This window comes from Sinohyriopsis cumingii, chromosome 3 (genome assembly GCF_028554795.1).
Source record: "Sinohyriopsis cumingii isolate HCF-2022 chromosome 3, ASM2855479v2, whole genome shotgun sequence".
NCBI lineage: Eukaryota > Metazoa > Mollusca > Bivalvia > Unionida > Unionidae > Sinohyriopsis > Sinohyriopsis cumingii.
In genome coordinates, this window is record NC_142963.1 from 74,159,878 (window position 1) to 74,185,656 (window position 25,779).

General features: G+C 35.6%; 1 protein-coding gene across 1 annotated transcript in view; it reads right to left on the reverse strand.

Moving 5' to 3' along the window:
* LOC149803110 (phospholipid-transporting ATPase ABCA3-like) overlaps positions 1-25,779 on the reverse strand; it is an 89,871-nt gene that overhangs the window by 57,043 nt on the left and 7,049 nt on the right. The window contains exons 5-10 of the mRNA XM_089952711.1: positions 25,035-25,269; positions 14,900-15,073; positions 13,228-13,409; positions 6,277-6,414; positions 5,265-5,394; positions 953-1,107 (exon numbers count right to left, since the gene is read on the reverse strand). Coding sequence (XP_089808837.1) covers positions 953-1,107; positions 5,265-5,394; positions 6,277-6,414; positions 13,228-13,409; positions 14,900-15,073; positions 25,035-25,269 — 1,014 coding nt within the window. The remainder of the gene's footprint in view (positions 1-952; positions 1,108-5,264; positions 5,395-6,276; positions 6,415-13,227; positions 13,410-14,899; positions 15,074-25,034; positions 25,270-25,779) is intronic.

Sequence of the window (25,779 nt, forward strand, 5' to 3'; positions counted from 1 at the left end):
GATTTTGCTAAAAATCTTGGGTGTGACCAGTAGGAATAATAATTATGCATCCTTCCCTATTATTTTACATGCACTGTACCGAAAAATGCTATTTAGAGTCATGACTAGATTGGTGCTAAACTTTTCAAACTAGTTATGAAAATTTGCTCTGAATAACTCCGACATGCTCAGTTATCTAGTGTACCAGTCAAGAAATGTCTGTTCTGAATCTGGCTCCTATCCATCTTTTATCATTACCCATTAGAAACCAGCATTTTCTCCTATTATCCATCTTTTATCATTACCCATCAGAAACCAGCATTTTCTCCTATTATTCATCTTTTGTCACTACCCATCAGAAACCAGCATTTTCTCCTATTATTCATCTTTGGTCACTACCCATTAGAAACCAGTATTTTCTCCTATTATTCATCTTTGGTCACTAGCCATTAGAAACCAGCATTTTCTCCTATTATTCATCTTTGGTCACTAGCCATTAGAAACCAGCATTTTCTCCTATTATTCATCTTTGGTCACTAGCCATTAGAAACCAGCATTTTCTCCTATTATTCATTTTCTATCACTACCCATTAGAAACCAGCATTTTCTCCTATTATTCATCTTTTGTCACTACCCATTAGAAACCAGCATTTTCTCCTATTATTCATCTTTCTCTGACATTGTTTTTTTTCCCATATAATTTTGATTTATTCCTGACGTATTAACTCAGGCAGTTTCATTTGTTAAGAAATTTAGTTCTTTTCATCACTTTATACAGCCTTGAAAATATATTGAACCACCAGGTGTCATTTACTTCAAAGGAAACATACAGACAACAGCACAAGCCACTACATTTACAATCATTAAATATCTTGTTTTTTATAAATGAATCATCATCTGAAAATTTTACAATATTTAGTCATTCTGGCTATCAATATCACCATCTTAGTATGAAAATCTTAAGATTGATTACCTTAGCAAAGAAAACTAGGTGTTCCTCTACAGTTAGAGTATCAAAGAGAACATCATGCTGTGGACACAATCCGAGGCTATTCCGTACATTTGCTATATCCCTCCGAATGTCATAACCGTTAACAAATGCTGCACCACTGGTTGGAGGGATGAAACCTAGTAATGATAACATACATGATCATGCATACACACCTACATATATGATAGGTAATGATGGCATTCATAATCATGCATACACACCTACATATATGATAGGTAATGATAACATACATGATCATGCATACACACCTACATATATGATATGTAATGATAACATTCATGATCATGCATACACACCTACATATATGATAGGTAATGATAGCATTCATGATCATGCATACACACCTACATATATGATAGGTAATGATAACATACATGATCATGCATACACACCTACATATATGATATGTAATGATAACATTCATGATCATGCATACACACCTACATATATGATAGTTAATGATAACATACATGATCATGCATACACACCTACATATATGATATGTAATGATAACATTCATGATCATACATACACACTTACGTATATGACAGGTAATGATAAAATTCATTATCATACAACATACACACTTACAAATATGATAGGTAATGATAATATATATGATCATACATACACACTTACATATATGACAGGTAATGATAACATACATGATCATGCATACAGAGCTACATATATATTATAGTAATGATAATATACATGATCATACATACACACCTACATGATAGGTAATGATAACATACATGATCATGCATACACACCTGCATATATGATAGGTAAGGATAACATTCATGATCATACAACATACACACCTACATATATGATAGGTAATGATAACATACATGACCATGCATACACACCTACATATATGATAGGCAATGATAACATACATGATCATGCATACACATCTACATATATGATTGATACTCTATATGATCAGGCATACAAAACCTACATATATGACAGGTAATGAAAACATACATGATCAAACATACAGAGCTACATATATATTATAGTAATGATAACATACATGATCATACATACACACCTATATGATAGGTTAATGATAACATACATGATAATATTAACTACTTTGACAATTCTTACATAATCAGGTCAATTTTACCCGATTTAACATTTGCACACTTTAGCTGTACTGAAACATCTAAATTCCATATGTTCCAGTACAGATTTCTGTGTTTAAATAAAACTTGTCTTAGGTAATTGGTAAATACCCTTTCATATACTTAGTACAGAGATGAAACTTCCTTGCTCCTATACAGTCAATAACAATTAAGGCAAAGTGTGAATAAATGTGTATCAATTCCTACAATTACAGACCCCTGATGTAAGAATACCAATCATGCACATTAAATACTGAAACAATCCTGACTACCTGTCAACTTATATTCTTATAAAGTGCATTTGCACAAATCATTAATGTCTGGGATAATTTATACTCTCCTTTTATTGTTCACATTCCCTTCATGTTGAAAAGTTGTACCTCTGTTTCTAATGCAAATAATAGTAACTGCAGTAACAGTTTTTGATACAAGGTCCTTGTACAAAAGAAAACTAATTTGATACAATACGTAAATCATATAAAAATGATTTATTTAATCATCATCTGGGAAAAGATTTTTGAAGCCAGTGTGTACATGATAGGATTGTAAACTGTTATCACTTACCTTCTATATTAAGAAGGAAATAGGCAATTGTATCCATTTTTCTCTCCATGATAAAGGTAATACTCAAGTAAGTTCATAAATTTTTGTCACCAGTGTGATGAAACTGTTCACCATCAATGTTGAATCTTTGTATAATTTATTGTGAAATAATTGCTATTTTTGACGTTTGAAATCGGGTGCCATTTTTACTACTGTGTGTATTGGGCGCTCGGCTTTCCACTAGGAGGCGCTCAGGTTAATCATTCCGAATTCTTCCATATTTAGTCATAATCGTGAAAACTTTGTCATGAATTTCCCCGAGTGTGTTCCCAAAACAAATAAATTGGGGTGAGATCTGCTGTTTTGGCAGTTGTGATTATACTGGACTCCAGTAAAGGACTCAAGACCAAGCAAACAGAACAAAAGTCTCTTGTCATCTCAACTGATAATTTCAAGCATTAATACAATAGCATGGTAGACCAGTCACTACCAATACATTAAATTTAATACTCATAATGACTATAATTTTCTCCGAAGTTGTTTCAACATTTATTTCCTAATTATATTAGATAAAAGTTCCCTTAGAAGGATTTAGCTGATGACACTGGCACTGTGTTGTCATCAACAATGCCGTCTGCTATCCATGGAAATTTAATGTATGATTAGGATTTTTAATGTAGCTTTAACAAAATTTCAGCTACGATGTTTGCTGTGTGGCAGTTTATAGTGATGTCATGTCTAGCACTGGGGCATCATGCCGCAAACATATGGTATGATGTCCCACCCAGTCACATTATCATGACACCAGGCCAACCAGTCCTAACACTGACCTCTTAATGCTGAGTGGCCAAGCGAGGCAGCTGTTAGTACCATTTTTGGTGGCGCTCTACAGTTTTGCATTTTGCATAGGGTTAGAATTTAAAGAAAAAGAATTTCCCTGGCTTTCCTCACTGGTTATACTGGCTATTTAAAAAAGACCTTGTATATCTTAGGTATAAGTCAAAGAACCTTTAATTCCCTTTATGTTGGTGTATGATTAATGGGTGTAATATGGGTTATAGAGGATACAGCTTGGCTTTACTCCAGATGTGCACCTTTCAAAAAAGTGCTAGCTCCACTTGGTCATTTTCACTTCCTGAACTTCAGAGGTAAACTGTATAAAAAAGAGCTGATAACTTTTTTTACATTTTATATATTTGGTAATTCATTCATTGCACTTTCAGAAGCTTGTATTGTCTAGTCTGGAAAAATTAATTTTCCCTGTTTTAATAGCTGCTATGGAAAGTGCACTTTAGACTAATTCAGGCTGATGTTTTTAGCAAAAGGGAGCAGTCATTTTAGTTAGCAGTGTGCTTAGATCATGTACAATTTCCAAAAGTACAATATCCAAAGAAATATCATTGACATTACATTAATGTAGCATAGAGGTTTGCCAACATTCTCTTCATTGTGCATGTTTTAAATGCAAACAACTTCACCTTACATATGTCACTCTCTCAAAAGTACATAATAACTGGTAAGCGCCCCCTTTGTAAGTCTTTGGTATGATTCAGCTGGGGTTCAAACACATGACCTCCCGCTTCAAAGGTGGATGCTATAACCACTAGGCCACCAGAGTGGTCCTGGAAATTTAATATTCTGATTGACATTATTGAATTTCCTATTCAATTACATGTATCATTTTGAAATCACAAATTTACATCCATTTTGTAGTGGTTGCATCAAAATAATATACCCTACAAAATGAGACACTTTGTTGCTACAAAATGACCACTGAAACTATTGTTGTCATTTCAACATTCTTTATCAAACATCTGTTCTGCATATTTGCAAATATTATATTTCACCATTTTGAGCACTAAATTTTGTGAGAAAACACATACAAACCTGGAAGTCATATAATAAACTGTATTGACTATTTATATTTTGTTGTTTTGTGCTTTTATCATCTAAATAAGAACTTCTGTGGTGAACACACCATTTCTTGACACTACAATATACTGGAGAAATCTAGTAACTGAAAATGGCATGAGCTATCCATCTATTCCATTTCAATCGACCTTGACCTTGACACATTACAATATTGTGCTACAGAAGTTGGAAAGAGTTTAATTCCTTGTGATCAAGCTCTTCATTCATGGTCTGGTGAACATTATCACACTGCAAAATTTATACTAATTCAGTCAAGATCAAATTGTCATGATAGATTATAGTCCCTGCAAGCAAATTTAGAACAACTTGCCAACATATTGTGCACAATTTTCAGTATTCCCATCTGTTGTTGGTCTTCTAGAGAATACTTTTGGCATGTTGTGCCGCTCCCACCCCCTCCTGGAAGGACAAGAAGGCCTCTTCAGAAGGGTGGTGCAGGAAAAAGATGATGGTGCAGAAAAATGCTTCCTTAGAAGGGTGGTGAAGGAAAAGAAGGCCTCATTAACAGTGGTACAGGAAATGAAGGCCTCCTTAGAAGGGTGGTACAGGAAATGAAGGCCTCTTTAGAAGTGATGTAAAAGATAAAATAGTCCCTTTGAGAGGGTCTTCTGTTGGGGGGGGGATTCTACAAATACAAATTATAAATAGTAATATCATACCCGTCAGCATAGACATAGTGGTTGTTTTTCCAGCCCCATTGTGGCCAAGGAGAGCTGTTATCTGTCCCTCATATATATCCAAGGTCATACCACAAACAGCTGTTTTATTCACAGAACCATTCTTGAACTCCTAAAACAGGATCAAAACAGTGCAAGATGTTTTCACTCAAAAGTCACAAGTTCTGGATCACAATAAATGACATATTTTACATGTTGTTTCTGCATGACATAACCTTTTATGTTCTTCTCAAAGACAAGACAAATCTTTTGAGTTTTTCTTTCGTTCTTAATATTGATAAAAAATTTCTTCAACAAGTTTGCTGTACTTATTAAAGATATTCTGCTCCAAAAAGTTAAAGATAAAGCTTCTATAAAAGCTATTTGACCAGAATTACATTCATCGAAATAGGATCAATTATGCCTGATGATAAAATAAAAAGATTATTGTTTCATCACTTAATTTTTTTTATTACTACTTCTGAAGTGCAACCCCTCTTGTAAGACCCATCTCTAAAGAGACCACCATTGATAAGGCTACCTTTCCCAACATCAAAACATATATTTGAATTATTTTGTCAAACTTGTGAAAAGACACCCTTTTATAATGCCATCTTTTTACTACAGAAGGGATGACCTTATCAGAAGGATACACTTTACTATTATTATTATTATTGTGCTTATTCTTATTATTCTTATCATTATTATTATTATCATTATTATCGATATTATTCTTATCATTATTATTATCATTATCATTATTATTATTATTAATATTATTATTATCGATATTGTTCTTATCATTATTATTATTATCATTATTATTCTTATCATTATTATTCTTATGATTATTATTCTTATCATTATTATTTCTTCTCATTTTTAAGCAGTATATGTGATCTACATACAATGTTCATTACACACCATCATGCACTAGGGAGAGAGTAACTGTAGGTTTGGCATGCTACCTGACTTCATCAAAATATGTAATACATGTTGAAACATTGTATTGTACCTTTCTGAGGTTCCTAATGCTAATCCCTGCCCTCTGACCCACAGGGTCAGGCTCAAAGTATGCTGGGTTCTGGCCAGTGCTGATGTTCTTGTCCATTGGAATGTCATCAGATGACATGGTGCCACACCAATATGATCTCTGTGATGAATATTTAAAAGACTATGTTAAAGAACATGGCAAACAATTCAAAATGCATGCATTCTGCTCATTTTTTTACATACTTCACTATAATTTGCTTATATCAATAATCATATATGTATAATGCATAAACACCGAAATTTGTCTGTCTTCATTTCTCTGTGTCCCACTTGCCAAACCAGAGGTCACAAGTTTGAAACTCATGATGGCATCTCAAATTTTCTCACTTTCTTTAAAAAATGTATGCTAAACTTTCTTTTATCACTCCCATTCTAGGATGGGTAATCAAGTTGCCAAACAAGAAGTGGTGAGTTTGAAACTCACAGCAGCATCCCAAATTATTTTTATACTTTTTTAATTTATTCAAACGCTTTTAAAACTCGCTAGTTCAATTTTTTTCTTTGCTTTATATTTAACCTTTTATTCCCATCATAAAATGGGCAATTAACCAAGTAATGATAATAAAAATAAAAACTTCAGCAACAAGCACACTCCAAGAACTGCATGGCTAAAAAGAAAATGCTAGTATTTTCCTTGTTACAATTCTGATATACCAGTAAACAGCTAGCCAAGAAAAATAAACGAGACATTTCTTGCTGGTAATATTTTGTACTAAAATAAGAAATAAGCTGGTGGACATTTAAAATAGCCTGATTTTCGCTAGCTAAATATTACAGCTATCGCAACGCTGCTGGTACAGTAACAAAACCAATTTCAAACCATGACCCAAACATTTCATCTGATATTTGATCTCATATAGCTCTGCTGACAAAAGAGTTAAGGAGAGATCACTCTGCCCGACCACCAAATAGGTCAGCAGACAACTTTTAGCTCCCTTTGGCTAAAAGTAGTATCTGGGAGGGCTGGATTTGTGAGGTAGTAGTAGTAGTTCTCCTAAGGTATTATGATTGGGTAACATGTTCGATGAAGAAATAGTGATATCATAAACACTTTATGATACATTTATAGAGGAAAACACTGCTGATGATAGAGAACACTGACAATGAAGCCCAGATGAGGTCTAACCTTTATAAAGCTGCATACAAAATGTGGGTCCAACATTCAACAGCCATAATGCCACTGATAATCACATACTACTTAAGTTATATCACTGCATTAGTACCTCAAATAAATCTTTAGGTGACAAGCATTAATGCTAGTTACAGAAAACCTTTGGGGACTAGTTTCAACAACAGTCCTAAAGTGCAGTTTATTGCCAAGGATACCACAATTTGGGCTACCATTTTTTGTACAGGCTGCAAAAACTGTCTGACAACTAGCATCAATGTCAGCCACTATAATTGTGGTGACTAGAATGCCTCAGTTGATGTTGTTTATAGTTTAACACCATTTTTCAGCACAAGATAGGCTATACATGGCAGGCAGTATAACTGGTGGAAGAAGAAACCTTGGCCCACAAGAAGCTCCTGGCAAGCTTTCTCACATACCCATATTGAAAGAACCTGAGACTGAAACCCATGCAGACAGATGGCGCTTTACACTACCTTGCCTTAGTTGAAGGCATACAGATATTTAGCACTGCATTGAGTAAACTGGGTTCACTGGGAAAGATAACTTGCACATGGTTGAAACTGGGCAGTAAAGAGCTGTGCAGACAGAAGTGCATAAATATGTATTGTTGGAATGGTGGTAGCTCCATGCTCGAAATGAATAGTCAATGTTGACACTGCACAATGCATTTACCCATGCTGCAGGAGCCTAAGCCAAGCAATAAATCTGAAATCGCTAGAAGCCAAGGTGAGGAAACAATTCATCAAAGTTCTCTGTGAGCTGCTGGCATGGATTCTGAGGTGGTGTTTACCCATGAAAAGTACCAGTCAATTAGAGAATACATATGGTTTGTAACACTATGCCATCTATTGAGCAAAATATATGAGCTGCTCTGGAAGGGGTAGATAACAAAAAGCAAATATGAGTGTATGCTGGAAGCAATACTAACCACCTGGGCCAGGCAGCCAACTCAACCAAAACCGATGCCATGGCAACAGATTACACCTACCAGGCACGGACAACTAAAGAAACCAAACCCTAGGCCAAACCTTGGAGGTGAAAGCTGCTATCACCACCAAAACCAGCCCCAAGTCAATAGGATGGACTGCCCACCACACCAGCACTAATGAAGAGGGATGGGTGTTTGCACCATATGTGTGAAATCCTTTTGCTCCTTGGTACCTATTAAAAATAAGCTTCAAGCTGATGCCACTATATTTCTTAATGCCATAGCTATCAGATGTGGAGATCCCTTTGCAGACAGCAACCATGGCAGAATTAAGTTTAGGTTTGTGTTCATGGCCTGACTCACAAAAACTGCACATTGCCAGCAGGAAGCTGTCCAAGTCAAAGCCTATTTCTGTAACCCCACCACCACTGCCAAACAGCTATACAAGGTCATGCTGCTGGTCTCCCAAGTGAATGTAACAATCCAAGAGCATATTGAAAATTACATATCTGATGGTTCCAGCTAGCATTTCATGAAGTGTGTGGAACTTCAACTCAACATTTTGAAGTACCATCCATTTTGGGGACAGAGCTACACATGTAAAATGTGTTTTCCACCATGGTCTATCATCAATGTAAAAAAAAAACAATGATAACTGATGTTTCAAGTGAGCTATCTTGTCAACCCTGTGGATTGTCATGTTGCTTGGCCAGGCAAGTACAGCCATTGCATTTACTTCCTGGTGAAGGTTTCCAAGGTTGTCAAGTTCAAGATCCTCAACCCCGGAATTGCAGAGAGTGTCATTGGCCAGGGATATTGTCTCTACCTACTGTGCACTATCGAGAAGCAAAGATCACAAACTGTGGATCTGCTTCTACTGTCTGAAGTGGAAAACCACTGTCTGAAGTGGAAAACCATCAAAAGCCACTATATCTCAATCAAAGGTCTCAACCAGATGGTGCACAAACACAGCAAAATTGCACATAAAATGCATGTATGTCCACAGTGCCTGCACATCTTCAGCTAAGCTGACCTGCTGTAGGCTCGGACAAGCAACAACGTCTGGATAGACGAGAAAATGCATTCAAATGTCATGTCAGAGCTAGGCAAAAGTACCATATGATTCAAGCACCACCTCTTTAAAAGCATCATACAGAAAACCATCCTCCATGTCTCATGTGGTCTTTCCTACACAGTTGTCTGTGGTTATGAGCCTGCCAAAGAGCTACTGTTGTACTATGGCAACGAAGCAGTTCCTCCAGCATGAGATGGAAGAGATCTGCTCAGTGTTCTTGGTGCAGCTGCCACCAAGTGTGTCCAATTAATTTTTGTCCAATTAATTTTTTCTAAGAAACGTTTTTAAAGTAGCATCATGTAAGGAATTCATCATCTTTTTGAGGTAATAAGTGTCAAATGTCATGTAACAAATGATGATCAGTGCACTATCCAAAATGGATGACTATCATCACACTACAAAAATGGAATAACATTATAAAGATTTCAGAATGTAATATATCACATCCACATTATATGGCAGATATTTCCTTCAGGGTGTGCATTATACATCAGTGTGCTCTATACCAGTTAATATACCAATTATTCTGAACCAATGACATATAGGAAAGAAGCATTTTAATGTAAACTCATGACAGTGCAACCATTCAGGCAAGAGGAATAGTGACAACACAATTTTATAGATAGCTGATATGGTACCATGTTGAAGGAAAGATGGAACCAGTTACATATTGATGTAATAGTGTTTTGGTGAAAAGTCATATTGTTTTGACCATCTGTTCACGAGACATAGTGATAACAATATTTTCTGGATGGCTGTCAAGGCAGCCATTTTATAGGTTACATCAGCTCAGTTTAATATAGGAATTACTAGATTGCATGAAAGAAGTGGTTATATTCTTAGGCATCAGTGTAGCAGAAGTCTCTTTTGCATGATTTAACCATCATGAGAGGTCACATGAGCACCATTTCATTTACGTCCAACTAGGCATTGTAAGAAATCTTTTTATGAAAAGCACAGGTTAACAATCACATTCATTCAGGTGAAGGTGCAAATTAAGGACTAACCAGACATTATAAAACATATCAATATGATCATCCCATAAGGAACAGTAGCAATAACAAGACGGCTGCCATAGTGACCATATTAGATATTAGATCAGCATGATTTTTATTTAAAAGCAACTAGTGACCATATTAGAAAACAAATCATCATGATTTTTATTTAAAAGCAACTAGTGACCATATTAGATATTAGATCAGCATGATTTTTTATTTAAAAGCAACTAGTGACCATATTAGATATTAGATCAGCATGATTTTTTATTTAAAACCAACTAGTGACCATATTAGATAACAAATCAGCATGATTTTTTATTTAAAACCAACTAGTGACCATATTAGATATTAGATCAGCATGAGTTTTTATTTAAAACCAACTAGTGACCATATTAGATAACAAATCAGCATGATTTTTATTTAAAAGCAACTAGTGACCATATTAGATAACAAATCAGCATGATTTTTATTTAAAAGCAACTAGTGGCCATATTAGATAACAAATCAGCATGATTTTTATTTAAAACCAACTAGTGGCCATATTAGATAACAAATCAGCATGATTTTTTTATTTAAAACTAGTGACCATGTTAGATAACAAATCTGCATGATTTTTATTTAAAACCAACTAGTGACCATATTAGATAACAAATCAGCATGATTTTTTTTTTTAAAACTAACTAGTGACCATGTTAGATAACAAATCAGCATGATTTTTATTTAAAACCAACTAGTGACCATATTAGATAACAAATCAGCATGATTTTTATTTAAAACCAACAAGTGACCATATTAGATATCAGATCAGCATGATTTTTTATTTAAAACTAACTTGTGACCATGTTAGATAACAAATCAGCATGATTTTTATTTCAAAGCAACTAGTGACCATATTAGATATTAGATCAGCATGATTTTTATTTAAAAGCAACTAGTGACCATATTAGATAACAAATCAGCATGATTTTTATTTAAAACCAACTAGTGACCATATTAGATAACAAATCAGCATGACTTTTTTATTTAAAACTAACTAGTGACCATGTTAGATAACAAATCGGCATGATTTTTTTATTTAAAACTAGTGACCATGTTAGATAACAAATCAGCATGATTTTTATTTAAAACCATCTAGTGACCATATTAGATATTAGATCAGCATGATTTTTATTTAAAACCAACTAGTGACCATATTAGATAACAAATCAGCATGATTTTTATTTAAAACCAACTAGTGACCATATTAGATATCAGATCAGCATGATTTTTTTATTTAAAACTAACTAGTGACCATGTTAGATAACAAATCAGCATGATTTTTATTTAAAACCAACTAGTGACCATATTAGATTAGATCTGCATGATTTTTTATTTAAAAGCAACTAGTAGCCATATTAGATAACAAATTAGCATGATTTTTATTTAAAAGCAACTAGTGACCATATTAGATATCAATTCAGCATGATTTTTTATTAAAAACTAACTAGTGACCATATTAGATAACAAATCAGCATGATTTTTATTTAAAACCAACTAGTGACTATATTAGATAACAAATCAGCATGATTTTTATTTAAAACCAACTAGTGACCATATTAGATAACAAATCAGCATGATTTTTATTTAAAACCAACTAGTGACCATATTAGATAACAAATCAGCATGATTTTTATTTAAAACCAACTAGTGACCATATTAGATAACAAATCATCATGATTTTTATTTAAAACCAACTAGTGACCATATTAGATATCAGATCAGCATGATTTTTTTTATTTAAAACTAACTAGTGACCATGTTAGATAACAAATCAGCATGATTTTTATTTAAAACCATCTAGTGACCATATTAGATATTAGATCAGCATGATTTTTATTTAAAACCAACTAGTGACCATATTAGATAACAAATCAGCATGATTTTTATTTAAAACCAACTAGTGACCATATTAGATTAGATCTGCATGATGTTTTATTTAAAACCAACTAGTGACCATATTTGATAACAAATCAGCATGATTTTAATTTAAAACCAACTAGTGACCATATTAGATAACAAATCAGCATGATTTTTATTTAAAACCAACTAGTGACCATATTAGATAATAAATCAGCATGATTTTTATTTAAAACCAACTAGTGACCATATTAGATAACAAATCAGCATGATTTTTATTTAAAACTGACTAGTGCATGTGTGTGTGTGTGATTTAGTTTTTAACATAGCTTTAACAATTTTACAGTCATATCACTACGACGTCTACAGTGTGGCAGTTTTTATTGATATCTAGCACTGGGGCATCATGCCGCAGACATGTAGCATCATGTCCCACCCAGTCAAATTATCCTGACACCAGGCCGACCAGTCCTAACACTAACCTCTTAATGATGAGCACCTAGTGAGGCAGCTGTAAGTACCATTTATTTTAATAAGTCATTGGTATGACTTGGCCCGGGTTTGAACCTACGACCTGCTGCATCCAAGGTGGATGCTCTTACCACTAGACCACTGGAGCAGTAAAACCAACTAGTGACCATAACTGATATCAGATCAGCATGATTTGTTTTATTCAGAACTGACTGCACAGCAGAAATCTTTGAGCAAGAACTGCATGTCGATGTGACTATCAGCTCAGGAGGAGTACTGATAACGTTATTTTAAAGATGGTCAACATGGCAGCCTTATTGGATGTCAGATCAGGACCATTTTCATTTAGCAGCAACTAAACAAAAGAAGTCATTTGGTAAAAACAACATCTGGTTTAAAAAGCATAAACTTACCAAACATGGAAAGTACCATGGTTGGGGCACTCCATAGCTCCCTGGGAAGACAGCTTCAACATACCAAGCAATCAGTCCATAGATGACAGCGTCAATCAAGAGAATTATTATTACATGAAACATGGTAAAGTCATCATCTACTGAGGCTCCCTTCATAAAGTTGTTCCACTGGACACCATTTCCTAGAAATGAAGATGTTAATCAACTGGGTTAGGTTTGATAAAGAAAACTTTACGTCAACATGACTGTTATCCCTATTTAATATATCGTTGGCTTACGGTTGAGAGACAAAGCTTGTATCAAGACATTTAGTAATACTGCTAGTTTGTCTACATTATGATCTTGAGATGCAAATTATGGCAATCTGTGTCATCCTTTTAAATAATGCAGGATTCTCCAGTATGCTGAAATATGCATAAGAGTATGTATATCCGTAATTTTGGATTCATGAAAAATCCAACAGCCAAGTTTTTGGTATACTTGTATGTTTTGGTGAATGTGTGTGTGTGTGTGTGTGTGTGTGTCATTAGGATTTTTAACATAGCTTTAACAATTGTGCAGTCATATCGCTATGATGTCTGAGTGTGGCAGTTTATAGTGATGTCTAGCACCACAGACATGCAGCATGATGTCCCTCCCAGTCACATTATCCTGACACCAGGCCGACCAGTCTTAACACTAACCTCTTAATGCTGAGTGCCAAGCAAGGCAGCTCTTAGTACCATTTTTATATGTCTTTGGTATGACTCAGATGGGGTTTGAACCCGTGACCTCTTGCATCTGAGGCGGACGCTCACGATATATATATCTTATTTATTCAATAATATTTACTAAATAGATGGTTGTGATCTACAAATTATGTTTACTGAAAAATACATTCTAAAAATCTATTAAAATTAAACAAAAAGCCATTACAGTCCATGTTTGTGCCTGCCTATTAAAAACTAGCTAATGAAGAAACTTACTGCTGTAACTCAACTTGAAATGCAAAGCCCAGTTCTTACTAAACACAACGCTGATTTCTAAGACCCTGAACTACCTATTCATTTCTTACTTTACTTCATGAGTAGAAGCTGAAAAACTTGTCTCTTTATATTTAATTCTAAGCTAATTTCATCAGAGAATTAATTGCAAACTTCACAGTTCTGTGAAGGTATGAACAATGTGTACTGCCAATCCATAAATACAAAAAACGATAATTATATTTACCAGATACTGAAGCCAAATATTCCAATAAATTAATCAATAACTGAGTAAGTTAACTGATCAATATTAGGCCAAGACAGAAATCAGAAAATATCACAGGCCTGATATCGAATCTTACACAATATCTGCAAATGACAAGAACATTTTTATTCTTAAAGGTTTTAAGGTAACAGCATGTTTCAATTTTCAAAGGCTAAGTTTAATTCACACTGATTTTATATAAAAAAGTTCTGCAGTTAAAACTAAATTCTTAATGGCTGAAATGCTGCTATTAGCTGATTTTTACAGCTGAGGAATCTGAACAGAGTAGAAAAGCAATGACCATGGATGGACAGTCTCTGAGAGAGAGATCAATCCCAGGACAGCACATGTTCAAGACTGAGGCAGCATCAATATATTATCCTGGCAAGCACTCTACTTTTATTACAGGGGTAAAATGTGTTAAAAATCTGCGATATTATGTTACCTGTGCCTTCAAACATGCCAATGATTTGACCGCCATATGCCATGGCAACATTGGAGAGCAGTGAGGATGCAACTTTCTGACCCCAGGTCAAGGTCTCATAGCGAGGCTGGAGGAAGAAGTAGGGTATGTAGGTAATGAAGAAAAGAATACCAGCAGCAGCAGATCCAGCATTAGCTGTAGAAGGTGAAATAATAAAAAAAAATAAACACACTAATCACAAGAATATAATGTGGTGTATCATAAAAGGAAAAAAAATAGATAAATCAAAATATTATTTTCTGACTAAGATACTGCATAGAAAACAAAAAAAAAACAATTTAGAAATTGTGAATTTTATTTTCAATACAAATATAAGCGTGAGCTCTGCAAACAACATAACCTGAGTCACCAGGTTATGTTTTTTGTTTGGTTTCAATGAAAGAATCACCTGGTTATGTTTTTTTCCCATTAGCTTCTATGACTAGAGTCACAAGATTGTTATTTAGCTTCTATGACTAGAATCACCAGGTTATGGTTTCTGTTAGTTTCATACAACTACAGTCACCAGGTTATGTTATTTAGCTTCTATGACTAGATTCACCAGGTTATGGTTTCTGTTTCTTACAACTACAGTCACCAAGTTATGTTATTTAGCTTCTATGACTAGAATCACCAGGTTATGGTTTCTGTTAGTTTCATACAACTACAGTCACCAGGTTATGTTATTTAGCTTCTATGACTAGATTCACCAGGTTATGGTTTCTGTTAGTTTCATACAACTACAGTCAACAGGTTATATTATTTAGCTTCTATGACTAGAATCACCAGGTTATGGTTTCTGTTTCTTACAACTACAGTCACCAAGTTATGTTATTTAGCTTCGTTGACTAAAATCACCAGCTTATGTTATTTTTTCTTTAGCTTCTATGACTAGAGTCATCAGGTTACTTGTGTTAGGCTTCTATGACTTTGGTCACCAGGTAATGTTCTGTGTTAGCAGACATGATAACTAGAGTTAATGCTTTGTGTTTAGCTTTTGTGGAGTTATAACTTGAAAACAATTGAGATTCCCACCCAAAGAAGCTGCAGTGGGTCAGTGGTGAAGGTGCTGGACTCCTGACCTGGCTTTGGGTTCATTTCTCACCATCTGATCTGCATGGAGTTTTATTAATAAAAGTGGATCTTGCCCTTGATCAAATGTATCTGAGATCTTGCATAATACCAAATCTGATCACAGGATCAGCCAATCTGATCCATGATCATCTCACTAATTTGTATGGATGTCACTCTTTAATGAACCCATCAGAGATCCTGATGATATAATTTTACCAAATGTGATAAAGATCTGTTTTAAAGTATCATATCTAGAGCAGTCAGAAGCTCAGCCAATCAGATTCAAGATCACCTGATTACTATCTCTGGGTGTTACTCATAATCAAACTCATATGAGATATTGATGACATTAGATGACATGCTAAATCAGATAAAAATCTAATCAAAAATATGGCCTCTATGATATACAGTTACATACCAAAAATCTAATAAAAAATAAGGTCTCTAGTATGTTTAAATGTTTTGTCGATCAGATGCAAGATCACCCCATTAATATGTGTGGATGTCAGTCATAATCAAACCCATCTAAGGTCTTGAAGATATAGGCTTATGTATCAATCGGATCAAAATCTGATCAGAAACATTGTCTCTAACATGTTCACAAGCTCAGCCAATCAGATGCAAGATCATCTCATTAATATACATGTACAGGGCTCGAATTTAACACAGATTTCTTTGTAGCCAGAAGGACTAGTATATTGAGAAATTTACTAGTCCTGCCAAATCTTTACTAGTCCTGTTCACAAAGCAATGTCACACAGGTTTCATGTACGTTTACCGATTCAATTTTAAAGTTCGAACAACCCGCAACAAAACTGGATCTTTTCTGTGTGTTTGTTTTTGTGAATTGCGGACACCAGTTACACCACATAACGTTCCTTTCTTCGTCATAATTCAGCCATTCCCTGTGTTTTGTCCATTTCTTCTGAAATTTTCCATTATGCTTTTCCCTATCATAAGAATTATTCCTCATCATTCTCATTCAACTTTTGCTTTTTTTTGGTGGCTGAACACCTTTTATCAAATACCACATGTCTTACAAGGAGGGAATTGTGCCTTGTATTGAAATATGAGATGTTATAGTATAGCATACGCAAATGAATTAAAGCAAGAAAAGGAATGGCACAGTGTCCTTTATATAAGAAAGTCAGAGCAAGAAACACGTTTCAAAACGTGTCTTTGCCACCTCCCACAATTAAATGGCCTCTCCCTAACAAAGACTTAACTTCAGTGGATATTCTGCATGATCAAAGTAGTGGCTATTGTAAACACTGTTATAAAATATTAGCATCAGCAGATAGTGTTAGTTTCAGCTTGGAAAAGGTGTGTTCCCATCAAACGAAGCCACCTGACACTCGGCGCATTGTATTTAACAGCTCCATATCATAAGTCGTAAGTTTGGTAATTGTTCCTAATTAATCGAACCTCAATGTATTGTTGAAATTAATAGTAGGGCGAAAAAATTTCAAATCTTAGATGCCCATGCTCAGAGATTTTAATTCCCAACAAATGTACGGCATTCCGCTTGGCTATCTCCACGTGTATTCAATTATTTGTTTATTCTTGTAAGGGAAATATAAAAACTTTTCTTATCATCATAGAAAAAGTAGTTGTATGGAAAGGATGTGTCAGTAACATAATCGTAATAAACTGATCTAATTCTTATAATTATTTCGATGGAAATGTAAAATATATAGTTTCCTGTTTGTGACTGTTGGAGCGTTTGGGTAGCAAGCAAAAAAAAAAGAAGAACCTTAAACAAATAAACGTGCAAACTAATTTCTTTGAATAGTTTTTGCCATGTTCTTTTGTGTGGTATACCGCTTTGTAGTTTGTTACTGTGGTCAAGTGAATAAAGTGCGATATCATGTCATTTTTTCATTTAATTCCTTATCAGATTAATTAGAATCAATTACCAAACTTCCGTTGTTAATGATGGGACCATAATTTATGCTGTTAAGTGAAATGCACATAATCATTTAGAGTACATACTTCTACCACCTTGCAAATCCAGCCCTCCCTAGCTTGTTTTAGCAACAGAAGTGCTTAAAGTTGTCTGGCCACCTAGGTGGAAGTAATATGAGATTGATTTTTCTTGGATAGATGGATCTGTGTCGAATCCTACCTATAATGCAGTTACTAATGGAGCAGATAGTCACACATCAGGTTTTAAAATGTAACTGCTTACAGAGATGCTGTGCCCATATTATAATAGGATACATTTCACTCCAAAAATTGGTTTCTTCTACAGATACTAAACCAAACCATAATACATTAGGAGAACAGGTCAGAGGAGGAGGGAATTACATACCCATACCCCAAAGAAAACCCAATCTCCAATCCCCAAATGTATGCAAGGCAGCTTGAATCTCATATGAGATCAAGGATAGAATTTGCATCAAGATATGCTGTTACAACTCAAAGGTCTTAAATTAAAAAACAGAAAAGAGTGAAAACCAATAAGTTTTCTAAAATTGAACAAATAATTTATTTCCCTAGAACACAAAGTGAAAATTGAAAAAGAACTTACTGTATTGTGAACTAAATTCCAAAAGAGTCCTAAAAGTTCTACCATAAGTAAATATATACTGAATCCCAAATGAATTCCAGTGGTGTTCCAAGAAATTCCAATACTGAATGTGGTGATGTGCCTGTTGTCTTGAATGTGCTAATGTGCCAATGACATGGAAATGTGGTGATGTGTGTAACAGTCTTGATGAAATGCAATAACATAATCCAAAAGGTCCTTGAATGGATTCACAATAATTCCAAATGAATTATATAGTCCAAGAATATCAATGAACAAATTGTAATTCTAGTGAATAATTTAAATAAATCCACCCAAATTAAAAACTTAAAACATCATTAAGACTTGGAGCCCACTTTGAATGTTATGGTAGGAATTAGTAAATTTGTAGTAAACAACATTAATATTGAAAGCTAAGACACAATAATAGAGCCAGGGTGATGTTAAGTTCTTTTCTAAAACATTCAAAGTCGTCAACAAGATCAGGAATCTTTAAGTGAAAAACTAATGTCCTACTCTCAGATACAAAAAAAACGTTTACCTGTGAATAATAATAATCTGAATATTTAATCTATAATCATAGAGAAATATTATTTATGTATTAAATTGTTTACAAAATAAATGTCACTAGTCAGGTAGAACATTAACTTGACTTTAGAGAAAGACCAATTACAAAATACAGATATACACATATATCTATGACCTCCATTGCACAGGCTGGATAATGTCTGTTATGGAGCAGTTACACTTTAATATCATGCAAATAGCCAGATGACCTGATATGTGCAAGAAACTCATTTGGTCTAAAGCAAATAACCCACCTTACCTAGGACAACAAAGTTTTAACTATTGTCGCTTCCTTCTTTTCATTGTAGAAATAAGTTAGGTCCCCCTTCTCATATGCTTGATTCACTTGATGCCCTTGCAGGGAAGAGTCCAGTGAAGGAAAGAGGTTTCACAAAAGGGATTGATTTCTTATGCCTTGGAGCCCATTGTTAGTAATGAAAGCAGTGGCTGTCATATGTCAAAACAAGCCATCACTATGAAACTGCATATAATATCGTTGGGATCGTACATATCCAATGGATCCTGCATGCTAGAATTACTAGGATGCTGGTTTTGTATAAGAGATGAGTCATGCTGGTCCTTGACTTTGGCTGAAACGATGCTTTTATTCAGCTATGTCAGAACCTGAATTAGATTACACATTTTGACAGCGGGCCAAAGCCTACCGTCAGGACAAATCCAAGTTTGCCAAAAGTCTGGAGAGGTCTTTTGTTTTGGTCTACATTCTCTCTTCCATGACTATTAAACATTAGTGGGACTGTGTGATGGCAGCCTTTTACAGAGACGTGTCCTAACTTCTCTTAAAAGGAGAAATCTATCTATCGGTAATATCAAGACTGATAAATTTCTGATGAAACCAAGGGAGAAAACTCCATTTCCTTTCATATGCTTTCAAAGTGCCTAAGCAATTCTCTCCACCAAATGTTCTGAGAACTGTTTTCTCCTGCGAGCTTTTAAGTTCAACAATTCCAGGTTCAGATGACACACATGGAATTCACTGTTGTTTTCAGCAGGTGAGGAAAGACCAAGATTTTCTGGGAATTTGTACCGCAAAGTTTAATTGATCATTTCATTGATTTTTCACTCTTGATTGGTGCATGTATATTTCCTGTGCTAAGAATAATGGATCATTTATCAAGGATTCTCCCACCTCAAGGGTGCATGGAAATTTCCAGTGCTAAGTTTAATACATTTTTCCCACTTGAGGGGGTCAATCAGATAGTAATCTGATTCCCTTGTCTTCTGCAAGTCTTCGGGAATCAGAGGGGTTGGAGGGAATGTATATGGATCTAATCTGTTCCAGTCCATGGAAAAAGCATTAATTGTTCAGGCCTTTGGATGAAAAATTGCCTGACTTGGATGGGATTTGTTGATGATAACACCACCTGAGAAAATCACAAACCAAAAGCCAAAGGTCTGGAGATTTAGTCAAACCTTTCCTTCTGATGAAATTTACCAACATGGAGTTGTCAGATAGGATGAGAATGCCCTATCTCCAGCAACAATTGAAATAAATTCACAATGGCATTCATCTGCAGTACTCTGATGTGTAAGGAACAGTCATGAAGGGGCCACACCCCAAAATTCCTAAAATGAGGGCAGGAGTTGTCACCCTTTCCTACCACATTGACATACATGTAGATTACGATTCCCAGAGGCTGAATCTGCATAGAAATACATGACATAAGCCAAGTGAGGTTCTTCCCCCAATGGCTAAGATGAGACCTTATGTATTCTGAAATCTAGACTGCATGATCCAGTGGACAAAGATGCACTCACCACTGGGAAAGGAGAATCATCTGCAATGGTCTCATAAACAGGAAACCCAAAAGCATAATTCAAACAACAGACTCCATGTCTTGAACTAGAGTACAGTCATGTGTTGCTTTTGCAGAATGTCATCCAAGTAGTGACAGATGTGGAGCTGGTTCTGAAGTGCAACATGACTCTGCTCATAATTCTCATGATGATACTGGGACTGATATTCAGATCAAAAGGGAGTGACCAATTGGACTACCATATTCCTGAATGTTAACCTTGGGAATTTCCTTGAACACATGTGGATAGGAGTATGGAGGTACAAATCTTGAGGATGCAAAGTAATGCAAATCCCCATCTCAGTCATGCTCTTCTGAACCATGGTACACATATAAAGGTTGAGAGATCCATAACCATCTGAAGTATGCTACTGGCCCTGTGTAACGCGAATAGTCTGGAGTAAATTATTATTGAGTTTACATTCTGAACATTCTCTACCAAATTTTTTGACTCCTTATGACAAATACACTGATTTTCAGAAACAAATACTGATTTTTAAAATTGTAATGCTTATGTAACTATTTACAACATCTACAACCATCAGTAAAGTAGGACAGTAACTTACTTATTTAATGTCAAACATGCATGTGTTACACTCTTGCACCTTCTGAACAGGCTCAGACACAGGCCGTTTATAGGAGCCTTTTCCACACCTTGGTTTTGTTTTTTCAATCATTATCGATTCCAGTGTAACATCTTTTACTGATGATCTGAATTCTGTGTGATTTTCTTAATGAATTGTTTTCATTCTAGCATATGAGTCATCCCTTGTGATTTACTGTCTCAAAAATGTGTGCGAAATAAATTACCGGGTGTCCGTTCTAATAACAGAAAGAGGAAGGTTCATTTCTAAAAGAAATTTAATAAACCGAATTTTGATTGAATTACATCAAGGTTCTATCTGGTATTTATATATGTTGTAAGTTCAGGTTGTGTTGTTGATGATGAAGCAGCAAGCTGATGTTTATTAGCTTTTTTATGCTCTTGTATGGCATGGGCACCTCCATGCTTGTTGTCATCAGCAGCTATTGGAAACTGTTATTTCTTAGAAAAAGTCTGAAGGGCTGTTTCCCAAATTGACATGCCCTAGTGGGGTACTGGTCCTTCCTGTTTCTCTGGTCTCTACGTTGAACTCATGGTTGAGCTCAAGTATGTTGGGCCCAAGCAAGGTTTGCCTCTTTGGTAGCCTGTTTCTGAACTACCTCGACATGACAACTCAAGAGCTGGTTGGATGACCCCCCTACATGACAACTCAAGAGCAGGTTGAATGACAGAGGCTGTGATTCCTCTACATGACAACTCAAGAGCTGGTTGGATGACCCCCCCCCCACATGACAACTCAAGAGCTGGCTGGATGACAAGCTGAGATCCCCCTACATGACAACTCAAGAGCTGGCTGGCTGACAAGCTGAGATCCCCCTACATGACAACTCAAGAGCTGGTTGGATGACAGGCTGAGATCCCCCTACATGACAACTCAAGAGCTGGTTGGATGACAGAGGCTGTGATCCTCCTACATGACAACTCAAGAGCTGGTTGGATGACAAGCTGAGATCCTCCTACATGACAACTGAAGATCTGGCTGGATGACAGGCTGAGATTCCCCTACGTAACAATTCAAGAGCTGGTTGGATGACAGATGCTATGATCCCCCTACATGACAACTCAAAAGCTGGATGACAGGCTTTGATCTAAGTGTGGCTTTATGGTTTTCCCTTTATAAAGGTGGATATGAAGATAAAGGCATCTCTTGCTGTAATCTGCAAGATCACTGATATGGTTATGGAATTGGCAAGCATGTGTTGTACTGCTCTGATCAACACATGCACCATCTGCAAGACTGGCTCACACATGTAGCCAGTGGAGTAATCGACAGGCAAAGGGAGGCTTTGTTTAGATTGCTGAAATTTATCCATGCATCCTACTACATCATTCTGAATCAGTTGTGTATCAATAAAGAACTTCTGGTCCACAAAACTAATGCATTTATGACATTCCTAGGTCTGCCACAACGCTGTCAATGGGTTGGACATCAGTCTGAAAAACATGAATATGTGTCTTGTAGAAAGTCTTGTTAAAATTTCATCAATGCTAAAAAGAGAATGATCTGATGACAACTAGGTCTTGAAGATGCCTCTCTAAACAATGTATCAGTGTCTCAACTAGACTGTGATAGATAATGGAATGTCAGCTGGTCTTTCTTGGCCAATAAATCAATGGATGTGGAAGCTTTGAGAATTACCAAAGATGGTATAGCAGTTGGGCAAAACTGAAATTGCAGAAGCAGGAAAACTCTCTCACTTGATGCATGGAAGTATAAATCCTCTCTTGCCACTGTCAAATCGAGTATGGGAGATGGCTCTAATGAGACTGAGTCCTCAAACAGGGAAAAAATGGTACTGGAACAAAACCATTCAATTTTTTTAGTTGCTGCAGTCATAGTTAGACATGATGCTGGGACTAGCAATTCCAGATGTTGGAAGCCAGCACTTTCATGAAGCTAGGACTGAGTATAGCGGGTAAAATAGACCACTGTACCCAGTCTATACGTGTATGTGAGACTGTGTTTGAGCTCATGCAGACTATAACCAGTTAACACTGATTACAAATACCAAAGTCCAGCACTGGCTATTCTATGACTGATCGTCAAAACCAGTACTGGGATGTGTTGGTATGTCCATCACTGGTCAAAATCAACTGCCATCCCAAGCTGGTACTAGCCCTAGAGGTACTACCGACAAAACATATTCTGGTCTTGGAGCAGCCTGCTAAGACCTTGCTTATGTGGCTCACTTGACTTTCTTCTGGATTGGAAAGGCCTATGCTAATAAGATGCTATACACAGCAGCAATACCAATGGCCTCCACATTTTTGCTAGTGTGTTTCATCAATATCATTAGCCTAATTAATTTGTTTGGCCAAGATGGGAACCCATACATTTTCTGACTACTGTATGCATATCCTTAAAGTATGTCATGAATTGTAATCCATACAACTGAAACAGGTAATATGGTTATCTTTCACCTGCTTAAATGCTGGCAAATTGTGCATTTTTCCTTCCCACTATGTTGACATGTATAATATATATAGTAAAACAATGGCATATACAGGTAAAACCGGTGTCACATGAGCTTATTGTGAAGTGGATGGCTAAGCACATGTGTTTAAAATAATAGCATGTAATATAGGCAATTACATAACAAAGTTCTTATTTCTGGTCAAGTACTGAGATAAATTAAGTACTCTAGACCTTAGAGCAGGTAATTAAAATAGCACTGAGATTGATATCACAAGAAGTTAGACAAAATAAAGTGTGAAGTCTTAAACTATAACAGACTAGAGCAAGAAATAGAAATAAAGCTGGTTTATAATTCCCTGTGCAAGACAACTTCTAAAAATTGCTCAAATCACGAAAATGCATAAGTGGAAATGGGTTTTGCAAGGTCCTCAAAAAGAGTGTACTTCCCAGCATGAAACAGTAACTTAAGCATGAATCGGATTTGCTGCCAATCCCTCTAAGGGAGATCACTCTTGTTGGCGCAGGACTTTTAGCAATGTTGTTGCCATAAGCAAGTTTGCAGGAGCTTGATTTGGGAGGTAGTAGGGTAGTACCTCTAACAAATTTTGAGACTGGGTAAGGTATTTGAAGAAAATAAAGAAACATTTAATTATCTTTTAATTCTTGCCAGTTCATACCCAATAGATGAAGTGTTTCCTAACATGTTTAATGATTTACAATTTAGTTAACGTATTACTGGTAGTTAGTTAAGGAATTGACTAATTGTTTCCACTCTAATCCTGAGTAACCCCAAATTATTAATAATTTAGTGTGTTAGTCAATAGTCTGAAGAAATGCACTGTATGTTCTGAGACTAATTTTTCATGTGACTTTGTTGAATTTAATCTATGGATAATGCATTTAAACAAAATACACAGAAAGCCTTAGAAACAACAACAACAAAGAAATGTGTTCAACAAAGATGCCCCATTGATCTAAATGCAAAACTTAAGCTAGGCATGAAACCTGGATAGATGAAAGAAATGATGAATGGATATAGATAAACAATACATACTTCTGTCAATATCATTGTTTGTCATAAAAACATTGAAAGTCCATGTCTTTTAGCTTACCTGTTGAGAAGAAAACACTAATGGCAAAACAGAAGAAGATAGTAGAAATTGCATATATCATGAGGAACACCAGAATGAATGAGGGATCTGTTTGACCGATAACGCTGCCTTTATTTGTCTTGACACAGACAAAAAGGGTGATAATGCCCACAGTGATGAGGAGGAAGAGGAAGTACTTAGTGAACCAGGCCAGCCAGTGCAGCCAGTTACTTAGTCCCATCATCTTCATTGACTCCTGAAATAAATAAAATTAAATGCTGAAGGTTGCTGAAGCAGAAGTGTCAGAAGAATGAAAATTAAACTTTGTTTCCATTAAATTGTCTAACATGATTTCTCATATGTTAAACCAGAAATGTGTCTTCATGACAGATTTCACTTACCCTTTCAAGAAGTGGCATAAGTGGACAAGAGGCTCAAGTGGGCCAGAGGTCACTCACTTCGCTCATTTTTACCTATGAGCCAAATGCAAGAGCAGCTGGCCAAGAAATCTGGGCTAGTAGGATGCATTCTGAAGAAAGCTCTTCCAATTTTGTTGATTTAATATGTTATGAAAGGAATGCTTCAAGGTTGCTGTATTCACATGTCCTCTCCATATCTTATCACCAAATAGCATCAATGTACACAATTAAGAGGTATTTAAGCCAAAACACTCTCTGTAAAATTGGTTAAAAACTTCGAAGTGGTTTTGAAGAAAGTGTTTTAAGTTAGGGTTTTTCTTGTTTTTAGCAACAACCGCCAGATATGA